The sequence below is a fragment of the Poecilia formosa genome, unplaced genomic scaffold (genome assembly GCF_000485575.1).
Source record: "Poecilia formosa unplaced genomic scaffold, Poecilia_formosa-5.1.2 Scaffold59, whole genome shotgun sequence".
Classification (NCBI taxonomy): Eukaryota; Metazoa; Chordata; class Actinopteri; order Cyprinodontiformes; family Poeciliidae; genus Poecilia; species Poecilia formosa.
Genome location: NW_006799998.1, coordinates 850,522 through 868,220, shown reverse-complemented (window position 1 = coordinate 868,220; position 17,699 = coordinate 850,522). Strand labels below are relative to the sequence as shown.

At 38.1% G+C, this 17,699-nt stretch overlaps 2 protein-coding genes and 1 long non-coding RNA gene across 3 annotated transcripts; 2 read left to right on the top strand and 1 right to left on the bottom strand.

Annotated features, from left to right (window-relative positions):
- The first annotated feature begins 3,012 nt into the window (after positions 1-3,012).
- On the top strand, positions 3,013-11,963 carry LOC107836451 (uncharacterized). Its single transcript, XR_001662352.1, has 3 exons — positions 3,013-3,577; positions 6,205-6,291; positions 11,878-11,963. It is a non-coding gene; the product is annotated as an uncharacterized LOC107836451 (long non-coding RNA).
- LOC103139269 (protein NLRC3-like) lies at positions 5,668-9,620 on the bottom strand. The gene is made up of 4 exons (XM_007553806.2): positions 7,747-9,620; positions 7,482-7,568; positions 6,511-6,678; positions 5,668-6,412 (listed from the first exon to the last, which is right to left on the bottom strand). The coding sequence occupies exons 1-4, from the start codon at positions 9,540-9,542 to the stop codon at positions 6,094-6,096; spliced, it is 2,370 nt and encodes a 789-aa protein (XP_007553868.2). The 5' UTR covers positions 9,543-9,620; the 3' UTR covers positions 5,668-6,093.
- Positions 11,964-12,771: 808 nt separating the features above from the next.
- LOC103139268 (sialoadhesin) lies at positions 12,772-17,493 on the top strand. Its single transcript, XM_007553805.2, has 8 exons — positions 12,772-13,804; positions 14,475-14,876; positions 15,086-15,397; positions 15,478-15,741; positions 15,999-16,271; positions 16,540-16,642; positions 16,729-16,894; positions 17,031-17,493. Exons 1-8 carry the CDS (start codon positions 13,762-13,764, stop codon positions 17,184-17,186), a joined length of 1,719 nt encoding a protein of 572 aa, XP_007553867.1. The 5' UTR covers positions 12,772-13,761; the 3' UTR covers positions 17,187-17,493.
- Positions 17,494-17,699: the final 206 nt, after the last annotated feature.

Sequence of the window (17,699 nt, the reverse complement as noted above, 5' to 3'; positions counted from 1 at the left end):
AAACACTCCAAACCTTAACAGCACCAGGACATGTTAAGGTTTCCAAAGTTAAGCTACAGCTGACCTACTCCCGACTTTAATTTTTTCAAAGAACGTGGCCATATATCGTCTTACTGATCTGTGAAATGTGATTCCCTTGGACCTTGTTTTCTTGCTGTCATAGCATTTTCAAACAATAGCAAGACATTGCGTCCCTTTGACAGATTCTTTGCCTGATTGTGTCATTTCCCCGACTACCGATATTCCTGACTCAATACAAAGCAATAGCGCTTGTGGCGCACTGTTGCGCACAGTAAGTCACGTGACGTCCAATCCATTAGATCACTGAGTAGACATTTTGCAAAGAAATTTTAAATAGTAGTCGTCCGCTAGCCGTTAATGCTTTGAACACAGTGCTAGGCCGCTATCGAGTTACTGTCCGCAAATAGATGCAGGCACATAAGGGAAAAAAGATGTAAGAAATATTGGTAGTCTGAAACAACTCTGGCCTGAAACCATGTCAGGCCAGAGTTAGAGGGGACATGTCCACACCAGTCCTACAGGAAGTCACACCTATGTCATGCACCGACTAGCACATCACTTTTTGCGTGCAGGAGGGTGGAGACACCGAAAAAAATCAGGCTTGTGAAAAATTGTTATAATTAATTTTAACTGTCATGCAGTGGTCATAGCAGCTGAGCTGTGCGCCACCACAAAGCGTTTGTGTGTAGGAAACCATAATGACTTGCAACAGCCCTGCTGACCTGCTGACCATTTGTTAGATGCAGTATCATCTAACAAATGATACTGCATCAATAGGGGAACACAACACTGTGTTACATTTTTGTATGTAAAAATGTTACTGTGGCACAGGAATAGATCATCACCATCCACTCAATTTTGTTTGCAGAGCTTCCTATGTTCCTGGTGTATCCTCTGTTACAACCAAGATGATATATGCACCGTATTGGTTGTATGCCTGATATACATGACTAAAAGCTAATTTATTTGCTGAGTGAATGATGCAGAAATGACAGCGCAACAGAAACAAATGATGTGCAGTCTGGAACCTGCAACTTGTCAATGCCATGTCCCTCATCTGAGAACAGCCGGGCTGAGCCGCGCCGGATTTACAAATAAAAAATGAATCTGGTTGAAATCTGGTTGAGATGGACTGAGACCATAGTGGTTAGAGAGGAAAATGTCATTTTTAAAGAACTCACAATAAGAGAAACCATAACAATAAGTTTGTCTTTTTAACCTATATTAGACATTGTAGATGTCACATTAAGAGTGGAGCAAGTCTTAATATTTAGCAGTTCTTTTTACTTCACAAATACAGTCTGTCCTTTTGAACGCCTTCGTAGCATCAAATAATACTAATCACAAACAAATTTTGGTTATGACTCACCATGGAGGAGACAGCCAACGAGAAGAAAAATCAGATGTCCAGCCATTTTTCTAGACTAGAAATCGCAGATAAAACAGTGTTCATGTTTGTTTTGCATACTTTCTTCAATAGGTTAGTATAAAATATGACTGATGTATTCTTTATCTTGAGCATCTACAAAGTAGATTTGAGTCCTGGAAAAATCAGCAGGAGTGCACAGTAAGCATGCTTGCAAGGCCAAAATACCAAAATTATTCTCAATACCATGTCCCTCACTTATAAATTGGATGACCTGCAGCTTTAGATTTTAATGGATAAGATAATCAGAGACTTGGTAGAGAGTGGCCTCGTTCATTCATCCCTGTTGAAACTGGTGAACTACACAGTGTATATTCAACTATACGTGTGAATATAGAAAAAGTGTCCAGTCAAATAGAAAACAATGCAGTCATATGTAACAAAACAGGTATAGCCTACTACACCATCAGCGTTCAACAGAGGATGCATTTAAGGATGTTTAGATTACAGCTGCAGTTAATTAAATGTTGTCCTCAATAAGTATTAAAATAACAAGGCTATAAAGTTTAGTCACCACCTCGTTTCATCTTGTCTGAGCAGCTTTGCTCTTGATCAGAAGTCCCATCATGAAAGAGGCTCTAACTATGTCAAAGACTTTTAAAATGTCTTGCAGGCACCTCTGACCAGCTCTGTCATAGGAACAGCTGGGAAGTCTTTGAACAACAAAGACATATAGGGCTATGTAAATGTCTCCTTAGAAAGTAGTGCTGCGAAAAAATGGTATGGCTTCTGGCTTGTTCCAATCTCAGCATACAAATAAAGGTCCAAAATCTACTGCAGAAAAGTAACATCTCACACAAATCTGGTGATGGTGATCAGTACAGCGCTGCAAGAGACAGCCTAGGGAGAGGCATCCAGGAGGGCTAGGGCAACTTGCAAAGGGAGAGTAGAAGATTACTAACGCAGTAATAACTCCAGTAATAACTTGTGTAGTGGCTGCAGTTTGTGACTGACTATAAATTCAGCAGCCTCTCAGTTATAGAGAGGTGCAGACAGAGCACAAGTGTACATGTTTAGTTTTCCAAAATTATTTCAGCCACAATTTAATTTGATAGGTTACAAAGCCTGGCAGTGTAGTAGAAAAGAAAACCAGATTTCATTTTTAACTCAGTTGTTACAATTAGTTAATGTAATGAGGACTTAACTTTTTAAATAATGTTTCATTTAGAAGCATATTTAAGACAGATTAATTTTTTAAAAAGTTACATATTTTACACCACTGTGAATCAAACTTTCTCCCTTGTTCTATTTATTCTTACTGTGCTTTTTTTTCCATCACAGCAAACCAAAATCAGTCAACAAAATTCCTTACATAGGTCAAAATGACTTACTGTGCTTGTTCATGAGGTCTGCAGAGAAGGCGTCATTCTCTATAAGTAACTCATGTATACGGAGGCACTGACTTTTAAAGAGGAAGTAAAACCAACATGACCAAAACAGTTACCGCCACCACCTTTACTTAGATATCTGATGTCATCCATCCAACCAATATTATCACAGCAAGGAGCAAACAACTCAAATCTTAAAATAAAACATACATTACACAAGGTTGAAATAAATAATTAATTTCAGTCTATGGAGGCTTTGCACTAAAACACAAACTGCGTGGGAATTGTCCTTCACAGTCACCAGGGAAGGGTTCTTTTTTGACGGCAGGAGCCACCTTTTGATCCACACAGGGACTATTAGTTTGGTTGGTTGTTGTGTCCTTGGGAAAGACACTTCACCCACCTTGCCTGCTAGTGGTGGTCAAAGGACCAGTGCATGGTCGCACCGGTGCTCCTGTCTGTGTGCTGCTATCCAGTAGCTTGACACCGTCAGTGTGTGAATAAGTGTGTGAAAGGGTTGCAGTGTGAAGCACTTTGGGTCCTTTGCAGTTGATAAAGCGCTATACAAGTAAAAGCTATACCTATGATGGTAGCTCTAGTCTGCTCTAGATTTCTAGTGAACTTGTATCTCCAGTCTCTAGTTGCCTTGTTTCCTGTGTTCCAGGTTTACCTGAAGCTCTTGTGTTTTCTCCGATCCACCTAAGGGAGAACTTACTGTATTTGTGTACTGCCAACAGCAGCCTGACATTCTCAGCTCCTTCACCACCATCAAGCTCTCATCAGGATTAAACCCGGGCATCAGGTCAAAAGCAGATGGTTTTGTTTTAGTTTTTGGAAGTTATCACAGAGTTTCCTCTTCTTCCTGGTGCTGGGAACAGAGTGAACACATTCTCTAGTTAAAGCATTAGTTATCATACCAGCTTTAAATGTGTTTCATTCTCTCATGGCTGGATGTCTAACACCAGTTCGACACTAGTTTGACTCAACTAGACAGCCATTTGTAATCCATAGGGGGGGGCCAGAAAATGTTTGGAAATCACTGGCGGGGCGCAGAAAAAGTTTGGGAACCACTGCTGTAAGGCAACAATGTTACCAACTTTGCCACCATATCTGCTATAAAGTCTGTAAAACGGGCTCGAACAGGAACAAGATTTTGACTTGCTGTAAAAGCTGGCCATAAAGTGTGAACATGTTGCCAGAAATATTATTGAGAGTAACATCTTTTCTTTGGCAATGATCTCAGCTAAAATAATCTCACACCCATTTCAGAACACTTCTTTTTCTCAGTACTGATTGACATGATGCAGAAAATTCTGGTTTATTTCTTCACTACAAGAATAATTTTAGAGTTGCAATAATGCAGACAGAGGGCTGGCTACTGCAGCTTTCACAGAAGTTGGGTCAAAACTTGCGTGTCCTTCTACAAGCATGCATCTCACAATATTGCACTTTCGGTCTATTACTCTTTCCAACCTGTCCTTTAAATTGATTGATTGCCTGTTTGGAGGCTACATATGCCACTTTTAACAAGTGAAGACAACATAATGAAGACTAAAAAAGTGAAAATATAAATAAATATTTTTATGTTCATATTACCACACTAATATAGTTCATTTTACTGACAGGTTCAAACAACCTACAACATTCAAACATCATGCAAAAAGAAGAAAGACAAGAGAGTTTTAGATTTACTTGCGAGGAGAACGGACAGAGACGTACTTCAGTTACAATCTCCTACCGTTCTGAAGCACGTTCTGCAGTACCCTCTCTTTTTATTTCCTTATTGCGGTCCCTAGTTACATAGCTTATTCGGTTACCTTGAGTTAATTACATAGCGTTACTGTTTCTTCTGTTGTTTTATCTTGAGTCACAGCCTTGTTGCACCTCCGAGCTGAGTAGTGCAGAGTGTGAGTGCAGAGTGCAGCTCATATTTGTTTCCTCCTGTAGCTGCAATGCAGGGACTGATTTACTCACAGAACAATGGTGATATACAGCACGATTAAATCAACTTCACACATCAAAAACAGTAAACATAAGATAAAATACTAACTGTTTCTAACATTTACCTATTTACGTTGTTGAAGAAACAGAGGGATCCTTATACTAAAAATATTTCTAACACCAAAGCAAAGGAAATAATTTCAGAATATTGTTTCAATGCTTAAGAATTGCTTTAAAAATCTGTTTAATCTAGAATTAAAGTAATTTTACCTTTTTGGGGGTTGTTTTACCTGCCAGGTGGCCATGATATTACATCAGTATTTATATTTTTGGTTTCATGTTTTAACAACCTGGCAAAACTAAAAGTATATATTATAACTTTTAGAAGAAGTCAATGACCATTGTCCACAGGTAATCTGTTAATTTTACCATGAATAAAAACTTTTTTAAGATCTTGAAACATTGTGAGCCCAATTCAAATATCTTAATTTTTATGGAAGGAACTGATTCAAAATAAATTTGCTCAAATAGATAATTTATGTTTTGATATTTTTCACAAATGTTATCTTTTTCTGTTACACAGATTCACTCTTAAGATTCTAAAGTCTTGTCAAAATATTGAAATCATCCATCTTTATGTTTCTCCTTTTTGGTGTAAAAGAGACACAGCTATAAAGTAATTAATTTCCAGATTTTTTCATATGCTTTTGTTGTACTGTTAAACACAACACATTTTGGCTTTATCTCTTGTATGTTGCAACTTTACCAAACTTTTAAACACAAATATCTAATTCTATTACAGATTATTTCTGACCCGTCAGCTTGACTGCTATCGCACATTGTGTCGTTCAGAAAATACATTTCTCCCCTGTTGTCATACTATTATTATTAAGAATCCAAGGATAGTATCATTTTTTTTAAAGTAAAAGTATTTCAGTTTCATTTTGAATATTTTTTATTATTATTTTACATATCAATTCATGTATTCCTTTATTTATTTTTAGTTCTTTTTCAGGCGCCAAACATTAAGGCACAAAGCACACAATATAGCACACAATAATTTTCCTGTTTCAGTGAATTATGGACTAGGACATTTTAATTTTCTATGTTTGACGTCTGCAATAATAGTGGTTCATGATCAATGTCTAAAAAAGGTAGAAATCCTTCTAGAGAAAAATACGTTTGATTATATCTGCATTTACAGAACCACCTGAACTTACCCGTGATTTCTAGAGCTTCTTTTGAAAAAACAGAATAACACATGCCACATAAAATTCAGAGAAGATTCAAAGCCTGTTTTAACAGACTGAACTCATTATGTCAGTTTGTTATAAATGTCTTTGATTATTCCAACAGAACATGAAACAAAAGTTGTGTTCAACTCCCTCCAATCAGATGTGATTTTAGCAACTCCTCAATCTTTATCTGGAGCTCCATAGCTTTATCTGCATTCTCTCCTTTCTCCATTTCCCCTCCACTGTTCTGCAGGCCTCGCAGCACTGACTGCAGAGCATCCACGTTCTTCACCGAGTCCATCTGGTCCCTGTCGGCACGGATCTCCTCCACCCAGCCCAGGTAGGCCTGGAGCAACCCCAGGTCGTCCACGAAGTTTGCAATAATCCTTAAATCTGGTCTCAATTTCTGCAGTTCTCTGAGCCTTTTTCTGCCCACCTCTCCAATGTCATTTCCAACAATTCTGAAGAAAAGGGAATAAAACAGTGGTTGTATACTCAGCCTCCACTAGATGGCAGTTGTGGACACCACATAGAAACAGGTTAAATGTGTCTGTCTTACGTCAGAATCTTAAGGGAAGTGTTTTTGCTGAGACAGTTAACAATGTTTTCCGTCCCTTTCTCTGTGATACCAGTGATGTCCAGATAGAGCTCTTCAACAGTGGTGTTGTTCTCCAGGGCGGTCCACAGCTCATTAACCCCTTCTGGACCCAGGTTGTTTCCACACATACTATAAGAGTGGTTTGACAAAAATGTATTAAATACGTTAGTAGATTGTATTTGCTTATTTCTGACATGTAAAGGTTTCTTTTTCTTCCTTAGATTTTTCAAAGGCTGCAGAAACAGAAATAATCTTAACCCCTTCAGATAAAACACATCCTGTGCTGTGAAAAAGTATTTGCTTTTCATCAAACTTAGAAACTTAAGATCTTCAAATGCTTTAATTGATGGAACTATAAATTCTGTTCTCCTCCAGAAAATTATGTACAACATTATTTGGGTAAGACTTCATGATTTGAAGCTCAAGTCATGAGGGTTATTGAGACTACGTCTGTAAGGTTCAGAGTCTGAGTCTAAATCTGGTTGAGATGCTGTTGTGTGGCCGTAAATTAGCCAGTCATGTTAAAAAATCCTCCAGTGTGGGTCCTGCCAGTTACCTCAAACACTTGATGTTAGCTGTTGCTGCCAAGGGATAAACAATCTTTTACAAGATTACTTTTTCAAGCAGGATTACGCTGGTTAGCTTTTTTTCTCTTCGTAAATGAACTCATCAACTTCATTGAATGAAAACTGCATTTTCTGTTTACTCATCTTTGCTAATATTTTTTTTCTATTATAAAATCTATTTGATGATGTGAAACACATAAGTGTGGCAAAAAGCAGAAAAGGAAGCGATCTGTCATCAGCAAATAATTTTTCAAAGCACTGAATGTGCTTTATAATAAGGAGTTAAGGTCCCGTAGTTTATTTGAAAATTCAAAACTTCTTAAAATTAATTATTTCAGTTGCATTTAAGATTCTGAGAAGACTCACAAGAGTTTCCTGACTTGGCATTCGTTTGATTTCAGAACTGCAGATTCCAATATCGCTGCTTGCCAATCCAGACAGTTGTATCTCAAACTGAAACAGAGGAGAAAAACATCTGTGCACTTGCTTTTTGTTATTTGCTGGGGATCAGACTTGTTACAAGCCAGGATGTATTTGAAAGAGATCACTGGATAAGTTCAGATCAGACAGCTAACACAGTTAGTTTGTATTATTCAAATGTTGACATGTGAATATAAATTGCAGGACTCACTAGAGAGATTCACAGCGATGGAGGATTGGCCTCAGTCGGTTGAGTCCTCTGTTTCCAATGTTTGAGTAACCCAGGTTGAGTTCCTGAAGCGTGTGTGGAGAAAACTTCAGCACATAGTGCATTGCTGCACAGTCCACAATATTCAACTTCATTTTAAACAAGTTAAGCTTCTTAATCTCTGGTGCTGCGATGGTGGTGGTCTCGTTCGTGTGAAACTCCATCAAGCAATGCAAAAGATTCAATGCAGTTTCGTTTTTCATCTCCCTGTGTTTAAATTGGTCTTGGAACCATAAACCCAAACCATTGGGGATTCCATTCTCCTCCTGCTGGGACGGGTCAACAAGGCCATCTAGCTGTTTTTCTAACCTCGTTCGGAGAAGACCCATAAAGAATCTTGTGAACATTTGGAGACTATCCAGCATGTCCATGTTGAGATCTATTTGTTTTAGCAGTGTAGAAGAGGCAGATGGTGGCTGTAACCCAAAGCACCAGAGGTTTAAAGCTTGAGTTATATCCTCCTGACTGAAGAGGTTGAGGGCACAGTAGAGAGCTGCCAAATGTTCCTGAACAGTCAAGTGGATAAAGGAAAACATCTCTACTGCCTCTTCTTTAACAGGATGAAGGATTTGACAAAGAAAGGTGCTTTGGATATTAGCTGGTGTTACACTATAATTCTCCAGGTCTTTTCTGCTGAACATGATCTTCCTCTGCAAGAGATTTTCGTAGGCCAGTTTTCCCAGGTTTGTCAGCTGTTGCTTTGCTTGGGAGAGAACTTCCGATCTTGAAGTTGATCTTTCTCCACTTGCCCTCAGTCCATGGTGTTTTACTGTTGTTAACAGATAGCAGAAGTAAACCTCACTCACTGTTCTGGGCGGGCTTAACTCCAGAGATTTAAAGTCACCAACATCCTGAGATCCCAAGAAGAACTCCAGCATAGCAGTACAGATGATGTAACAATAAAGTGGGATAAAGGACAACACAAAAATGCTGTCATTGTTCGAGATGTAATCGTAGACTTTTTCTGCGACTTTCCTGTCCTTGTAGAACTTGGTGGTATACTCTTTGACCTGGTTTTCCTCAAAGCCCAGCACCACACAGCATCTCTGAAAGAAACGCTTTGGAGCTTCTGTAGATGGCCTTGTTGTGAGAATGATGGATGCCTCTGGGAGAAGATTTCCTTTAATCAAAGCAACTATCAGCTCAGACACGGGCAGCTTTGACTTCAAACCAATGTTTTTATCCCGACTTTTCCAGTCTAAAGAGAATCTAAACTCATCTAAGCCATCGAGGATGAAGAGCAGAGATCCTGGTGCAGCGAACAGATCAGGAAGAGCATCCTTTAAGTGCCGGAACCTCTCTCCAAGTAGCTCCAACAAACTAATAGGAACTTCAATTAGATTGAGCTCTCTGAAAGATAAATCAAAGATGCAGGTGAATTCACACATGCTCTTTCCGATCGCCCATTCATAGACGAGCCTCTGGACCGCTACACTCTTTCCAATACCAGCAATACCCTTCACTTTAACCCTTTTAGGTGGCTGTCCTGTTGTCTCTTGAGGACTCAGTAGTTGGCTTGGCCTAATGCGCTGGCATGATTGGTGGACATAGATACGGGCTCGTCTGCTTGCTAAGTCAAAGTACTCATGTTGACTGCTGTCAGTGAAGTTGTTGTCCTCTGTGACGAAGAGGTCAGTGTAGCGAATCTCAATGTGAAAAGTTGAGTTTGAAGTTTCTCCACTGCCCTCCGAGTAACATTTCAGCTTCTCCATGCGTGTCAGTAAGGTTGTTTTGTGCATAGAAATTTGAGCTGGAATAGAACATAATATGTTAATTTTCTGAAATTTTGTTGATAAATTACATTTCTCTGATCTTTCTTTTTATTATGGTTTTTCATCATTACATTTTCAATGTTAGACCAACGCTTCTTTTAAATATGCTAATTATCTTTAAAATATTTTTCCACAGCCAGTGATGTACCTTGAAGCCATGTCCATATATCACCTAAAAAGTCTCTGCGACTAGTTCTGATCAGCCCTAAATTAATCTCTAAAACGTTGTAGAAAACTGTAGTTTAAGGAGATCGTTTATCAACATAATTTACAGCATTTGTCAAACTATCTTTGCAAACTGATGTTTTAATTCACTTTTGTTGGTTGTTAGTCTTCTTGAATGTGCCTCCAGCACAGAAAACTCTGGCTGTTTTGTGCTGAAGCTGGTGCATGTAGCACTGGATAAACTCTGCATTTTTTTTTTTTATATGAAAAATCTTTTTGTATTGTTTTGTACTTATCTTTGAGGTTGGCCACCCTTTGGCTCCTTGTTGGTTTTAGATCTTTCTTACCTAAATGATATATATATATATATATATATATATATATATATATATATATATATATATATATATATATATATATATATATATATATATATATATATATAGTTATCGTATCAATACAACATTGGTGTCAACTTACCAATGGTTTAAAAAGTAAGTTTCAAAACCGCTTAATTGCTTTGTTGTACGATTCCTGAATTATAATAGTATTAACACCAATATTCAGCAATGACATCAAAGGGAGCAAGTAGTCTTTGTTGCTAAATGCCAATGTGACCAAAGTTTATTCTAATTTTATGAGGTTTTATGGTGCTGACTCAATGTAATCTACTACAATAGTTACTTGCCTAAATAAGAAATTATTTTAGTAATACATGCAATGTATAGATACAATACATGTTTCCAGTACTAAAAACTGTGGATGTTATATTTAGCTAGCAGGAGTCAAAAGAAGTGTTGCTTTTTGTTTGAAATGCAAGTCCATTGAATCATTCACCTTTTCATTTTACAGTCTTGGTATTTTCTCATACCCTGCCATACATGCCAAAAAAGTATTTTGGTAGTACTTTAGTTCTTGTTAAATAGAATGTTATTCATACCTCCAACCTCCGGTGTTATGGAGAATCCTTTGTTCTTCCTTTTGAATAGTTTAGCAATGGGTCCTTGTGGTTTCTTGTGCTTATCTGTCACAGAATCAATGTAATTAGACATATGACATATAGAATGAGTTGACTGTAGACATTTAGGCCTGAATAGTTTCACATTTCCCTGCTTGCTTCACCTGAAAATCCACAATATCTGTAGTTCCAAATTAATTTCATCAATATTGGTACATCAAAAAAAGTGAAGTGAGTCACTGTTGGCTCTGGATGAAAAGTTAACATAGTGCTGCAGTGTTGAAATGTTTCACACAGAATCAACCTCAAAGTTTATTAGCATACCACATTTAAAATCATCAAATTACGAAAGTGCACAAGTCATATTATCAGTATAGCAAACAGCTAAATTAAGGTTAGAAAGAAACAAGAGGACACAACCAAGTAAAATTAGTAAAATTGATTTTTTTTTAAGTATGGAAACAATAACAGAAAAAGCTAGGATATTCAGTTCAACAAGAGCTCAAAGCTCACATATAGAAGTAGGTTAGTAAGGAGCAATAAAATGATTATCTGTGTTGTTCAGATGAGCAATGGATTGAACCTACAAATGAGCAGTGACTTACCCACAAGTTAAAACAAAGCCAGATTTTTACAAATGGACTGAAAGAACTCCAGGAAAGAACAGGAGTTCTTTCCTGGACTCCTGTTCAGGAGTCCAGGAAATCTTAAATCTTAAATCTTAAAAAAGATTTAAAAAATTAAATCTTTTTTAAAGATTTAATTTAAATATTTAAAAAAGATTTAAATTAGTTTAACCCTGTGCCTTTAATAACACAAGAGTTAGAGGTATAGTTTACTGTGATGTTTCCTATGCGTTATCTTTGTGTGATTGCGAAAGTCATCAAAGTCTTTGCAGAGCATCAAAGTTCTGCCAATTTTGATGTCACTGACCAGTAAACAGCATAATCTACCTGCGCAAATATGACCTTACGCACAACAATTTGCGATCATCATTCACCTCTACTCTCTGCATTGATGTAGTTTGAAAACACAACACAGTTATGAGTAGCATTCCAAACCATCCTCACCTTCAGCTTCTACCACTTCAGACGGTGGTTGTTTGTTTGCAAAAGATCTACAGTGTCTATCAACCCAAATGTGCAGATCCTTGCAGTAATAATCTTGCACTTCTCTCAGCACCTGCAGGAACCGTTGACTGCTCTCCTCTGAGGCACATGCTGTCTCCAGAGCCTGAGCCACAGCATCAGAAGGTGATTTTTCTAGTAAAGATGGGTAGGAGCTGGGAGAGAGCACCTCATCGTCATAGAGCCAACGCAACAGGGGAGCTGGATGGTCGCAAGTCCAGTTCAGCAACAGTTCCCTCTGAGATCGAAGCAGCTCCTGAGCCGAGGTCATGTTTTCAGAGAATACTGCCAAAATGTTGAGATTCAATTCAAATTAAAACTTACACATTAAAGTTCTCTTACAAAGCTGAAATAGTCAGACTTTTACTTTTAAATGATTCTCCTAAAACCTTACCATAAAGTGAAAAATAGATTTTCCTGTGGTGCCTCGGTTGTTATTATCTCAGGTGAGTGTTGCTCCTCCTTCAACACTCCCCTTTTTCTGCTGAGTGTTGCAGCAACAGCAGTTAGCCTTTGTCTTAATTAGTAGTTGAAGGCGGCAACTCTCCAAAAGTTCAATGTTCAGGGTTTTGCACCTGACTTTGTCCATTTCTTTTAGTTTAAGTATGTGGAACAATGCTTTCATTTTCACCCTCAAAACATGAGACACACTAAACATTCAGAATGTTTCTTGAACAGTCTTAGAGGACAGGTTTCCTGTTAAAATACTCCAATAATAATAATGTCTTTTTCTGCTGTGCTTTCCTTTCAGCAGTGACCTACTTGCATCTCTGTATGTTGCCAGATGGCAAAACATTCATTGTCAGACAGGTTAACTATTAATCATTTTTATATTGTTTTATAGTCCTGTTGTGGAGAGTTTTCTACAACCTTTTAACTATTAATCATTTTTTATATTGTTTTATAGTCCTGTTGTTGTGGAGAGTTTTCTACAACCTTTTAACTATCAATTTTTATATTGTTTTATAGTCCTGTTGTTGTGGAGAGTTTTCTACAACCTTTTATCATCAACATTGGAGGTTTATTACAATGCCTTTCAAAAGTATATGTATTCCTTGAACCTTTTCACACAATGAAAAACAAAGCTTTATATCATAACTTTTGTAATAGACCAACGCAATAGCATATAAAATTGCTATTGATATTTCAGATTTTTACAAATAAAAATCTGAAAAGTGTGGCATGGAAGATTTAAACTCCCCACAGAGCAAAGTTTAATTAAATGCAAACCTCCTAATGGCCATCCAGCTAAACAGATGGAAATCCTTACCTCAACAAACACAATATGTTGGCAAGACAGCTATTCTTGTTATGCACACCACAAAATTGACCTCCATGAAATAGTAACATAAAAAAAGAAATGGTTGAAAAAAAATACCTGAATGGTCCTGTATATTGCTCACCACAAAGGAGACTGAATACAAATGCCCTTCAAACTTTTTAGATTTCCATGCATAAAAAATTCACACTCTTGCAGTACTTTGTGTTGATTTGTTAAATTAAATTCCAATAAAACATGTTCACATTTACAATTGTGACATGTAAAAACAAGAGGAAAGAACTTGGCACATTTGGAGCCTTTAGGGAAATGGCTAGCAGCATGAGAGTGACTCACTCCTTGTCATGTGTTGTCTTGCTGATGTCTTTCTTTCCGAAGCAAATAATTTCCACTTTTTTTGTATAGGATATATTTTTTTTTAAATAAAATCTAAGTTGCTGTACAGTTTAAAATTAACTATTTTCTGGTTAGCAAGACAAAGAAAATCATATTAACCATGTTTTGAAAGATTCAGACAGATTTCAAACAAACCAGTTATTAATAGCATTTGCATTGGTAGCTTGGTAGGCAATGGTGACACAATGAAACAGGCCAACTTCCTCTTCTTTGCCCCTTTCATCCCCTTCCCAAGTCTGATGGAAGAAAAGTGCTGCAGCCATGCATGGAGACACAAGCTTTTTTAAGTGTCTCCAACTTATGGGTGAGTAGTGAATTCATTTATTACTATCTAGTGAGTGGATGTTCATTTTGTGGAAATTCTAAATATTTTTATTGTTAGTTAATATGCATGATAAACTGATATAGTCAGTAAGGCAGCTGGTTAAATCAGTCATGATTATTCTAACAGTGGTGAAATTTATTATTTTTATTTACATTGACATTTTCTGCAGTCTTCAGTGGCTAAGGTGAAATTGTTTAGTGAATTATGTTGTATTTTTTTCTGATTTCTAGTTCATAGTACAGAAAAATTGAATTCAAAATGCAACATATTATTTAGAAAACTGTAATTTGCACATATACTTTCTTGAACAATGTGCAGAGTGGACACTTATTACCAGGGCTAAGGGCACAATTACGCTGTTCCTTTTTTCTAAATATATCTATTGCACAACTATTTTATGTTGGAGATCCAAAAAATTGAAATTAAATGCAATACTACAACCATTACATTATCATTAATCAATGTGAGGAATTTCTGTTGCTTAAAAGTAATCATTCCTAAAGGGATTATTGTTTTACAACTGCTTGGCCATAGTTTTTTTTTTTTTTTTAAGTGTCCCCATGTTTATATTCCTTTAACTTATAATCATAGTAAAGTAAAATGGTAATTCTCTGCTTTCTAAATTATTTTCTTTTCTGTGTTACTGAAGCGGCCTTGTGGATGGGGGTCCAGGCTGTCTCGCCTGTGCCCTCAGTCCCTGACCGTGTACAGGGTGTGGTTGGCTCCTGCATGGTGATTCCTTGCTCCTTCACACCTGCAGACCCTCACCCCATCAGGGGACGAAAGGAGAGGGTGGACGTGCGGCTCAGGTTCAGAGGTGGTGGGCCTTTTTTCCCTCTCAGGAGCACTGCTTTCAACAGCGAGAGCAAAGACCAAGTGAGCAGGGATTTCCTCGGCCGGACTTTGCTCTATGGCCAAGTGTCCGATGGAGACTGCTCAGTGAAGATAGAACAGCTTAGAGCGGATGACCCAAAGGTGTTTGAACTGGCTCTGAAGAAAGGCAGTGATTTACTCTGGGGGGTGTCAAGGACTGTAAATGTAGACATCAACGGTGAGTGGTATAAAAATACCTTGCCCTGTCTGTCTTTGTTTTATGGAAAGTGATTGAAATTGTTTGAGAGGTTTACAGTTTACAATGTCTTGAGAGACCGGAAATAAAATGGGCAGCAGTCGATGACAATTATTGTAGTTTTGCTGAATTACTAGTTAAATAAATTCTGAAAGAGAAAATACACAGATGTTTTTTTTTCTTGCTGATAGACAACCCTGAGCCTCCTGTCATCAGCGGCATGTTGTCAGCCAAAGAAGGACAGTTGGTCTCTCTGAACTGCTCCGTCAGCTACCACTGTCCCTCCAGACCCCCGACCCTGCAGTGGAAGTGGGACCAAGGAGCCGAACTCAACAGCAGCGAGCTGGGAGAGCTACAAACGCTCCATCCGGGTCCCCACAAGTGGATGCTGCTGGCTTCTTTGTCTTTCATCGCATCCCACCAAGTGAAGCCCCGGCTCTGGTGTGCGGTTAAATATCCAGAAACCAAAATGTTAGCCATGGTGAAGGACCTTCATGTGACATGTAAGCAAAACGATGGCCCTTATGTCTTTGTTTCTTTGCTGAGTTTAATCTAACCTGGTTTCCATTGCCCATGCTTTTAGTTCCACCAAAAGATGTGAAGGTGGAGGTTCAGACATTGATCGTTCAGCAGGGGGGCAACGCCTTGCTTGTTTGCTCATGCAAAGCTGACCCTCCAGCGACAGAGTATCGCTGGTCCTACACTCAACACGGCCACACTGTGCACCTCCACCACCGATCGCACAGTCTGCGAGTGTTCAACGTGACCAAAGACATGAGAGTCCGCTGCTCAGCCAAGAACACCATTGGTCGAGGAGAATCCAAGCCCACGTCGCTTAATATACAATGTAAATATATCCTTTATGCGACTTTATTGTTGCAATGTTTTCCTTGACACCAAACACTTTGAAAAACAGAAAGATTGTTTTCTTAGAACCAGACTCTGGGGTTTTGTGGTTTTAGGATGTTCATCTTTCTATTGTGTTTGGTTGGTTTTTGTATAGATGACACCTGGCTTATATTGAGATATCACATATTGCACAAGTGGAGCTCTATCTGAGTGTCACTGAGATCCTAATAGATTCCCATCTTTTGTTTCTTTTAGACAAGCCTTCCATCTCACGTTCCTCTTCCACCTGTGTCGTGGAGGATTCTGAGGTGCGCTGTCTCTGTTCGGTCGACTCCAACCCCAAAGCAGCTGTCACCTGGAGTGTCAATGGGACTGTTCCACCTTATGATTACAACGTGTCTGTAACATCAGAGCCCGACATGCTCACAGTTTCTCTGAGGGGATACATGGACAAACCACTGAGTGTAATCTGTTTTGCATTCAACGCACTCGGAAATGACTCCCTGGTTTTGCTGCAGGGGGAGGAAGGTATGCCACTATTCTTGTCACACTAACAAAAAGAACTTCTACTTGTTTTTCTCTCCATGTGATGCTGGTGTTGAACTACGTACACGATATGTCCAGAGTCTGCAAATATTTAAAAAATGAAGAAAACTCTGTAAATAAAAGCTTGAGGGATTTTGTTTTATGTCATAAAGTGGTCTTACTAGTTTCCTAAAGTCACTGTAATTGGTATGGATAGCATGCAGTAAAGCTTTATATTCTGATTTATACTGCTTTTGTATTCAACATCCAGAAACCCCATCCGTGGTCTGGATCATTTTACCTGCTGTGGTCATCTCACTGTGCGTATGCCTTCTGTCCCTGCTTGTCCGCTTCTTTCGAAGGAGAGCTAAAAGGTATGTGTGAAACAAATTGACCAATAAAATGAAGATGTTATTTCTACATATTTATAATGCAAGGCTTTTGGTCTTCTCCCTTCTAGACACATCATGATCAGACATCAAACTGTCTACCCTGAAGGACTAGGAATTTATCAGAACAGGATGCCTCTCTACATTAACTGCACTGAAGTGACAAATGTTTACACCAATGGAAGCTACCAACTTGTGTACCAGAACTCCACACCTGTTTTTGTCCATACAAAGCAGGTATTATATATTTTGGTTCTTAAAGAAAAAGGCCATACTTAATAGGAGACACATCACAATTTTTATTTTATTTTTTATTTTTTTAATTTTACATACTGTCCACTTTGTATTTCAATAACCTACCTCTGCTTTTCAGGTCCGTCCAATGGGCCGAAGAGGTGGGGAGAGGAGAAGAGGCAGAGATGTTGCAAGAAGAGATAGAGGAGCTGGTCTGGGACTCAGGGATACATCAGAGGTCCAAAGTGCCTCTCCAGATGATCCAGAGACAGCCATCTATGTAGAGATCCTATGAATTTTAAAACAAAAAAATAATTAACTGGAAATTGATTCTCTAATGTTTGGGACAATTTTGCTAGTGTTACTTCCTGTCTGCAATGTATATAGTGTTCAATACTGTGACGTATGGGTATTCTGAATTTTTTTTTTAAGGAAAAGTTATATTCCTGCTAAAGTTTTATTTTCTTAAGTCTGCAATGTAAGAATATAAGATGTTCTTTACTTACACTGTACTTTAAATATTCTTGTGAATGTTTTTGTTTTTTAAACATCGATCAATGTTTGAATTCTAAAAAGGACAGCAAATAATAAAAGTTAAACTATGACCATTATCATTCAGTTTATTGTTATGTGGATATTTTTTTTATTATTATTTTTAAGGGATATGAGGCAGTGGCTAAAAGATCTGATTATGCTGCCAGAAAGTAGCATGCCCAGGCCCCATCCCTCTGATCTGCATGTCATATGATTGAGACATTCCTTCCTACAGTTTTGTGGGCTCATGTAGTGTAGTGATGTCTGGCCAACT

Excerpts from the sequence above, each read along its gene's own strand:
- LOC103139268 (XM_007553805.2), top strand. The coding sequence starts at position 13,762 with ATGCATGGAGACACAAGCTTTTTTAAGTGTCTCCAACTTATGG. Across the intron at positions 15,742-15,998 it reads CACGTCGCTTAATATACAAT|ACAAGCCTTCCATCTCACGT; the intron begins GTAAATATATCC and ends TGTTTCTTTTAG. Across the intron at positions 16,895-17,030 it reads TTTTTGTCCATACAAAGCAG|GTCCGTCCAATGGGCCGAAG; the intron begins GTATTATATATT and ends TCTGCTTTTCAG.
- LOC103139269 (XM_007553806.2), bottom strand. The coding sequence starts at position 9,542 with ATGCACAAAACAACCTTACTGACACGCATGGAGAAGCTGAAATGTTAC. Across the intron at positions 6,679-7,481 it reads TGCCAAGTCAGGAAACTCTT|TATGTGTGGAAACAACCTGG; the intron begins GTGAGTCTTCTC and ends CCACTCTTATAG. Across the intron at positions 6,413-6,510 it reads ACTTCCCTTAAGATTCTGAC|AATTGTTGGAAATGACATTG; the intron begins GTAAGACAGACA and ends CCTTTTCTTCAG.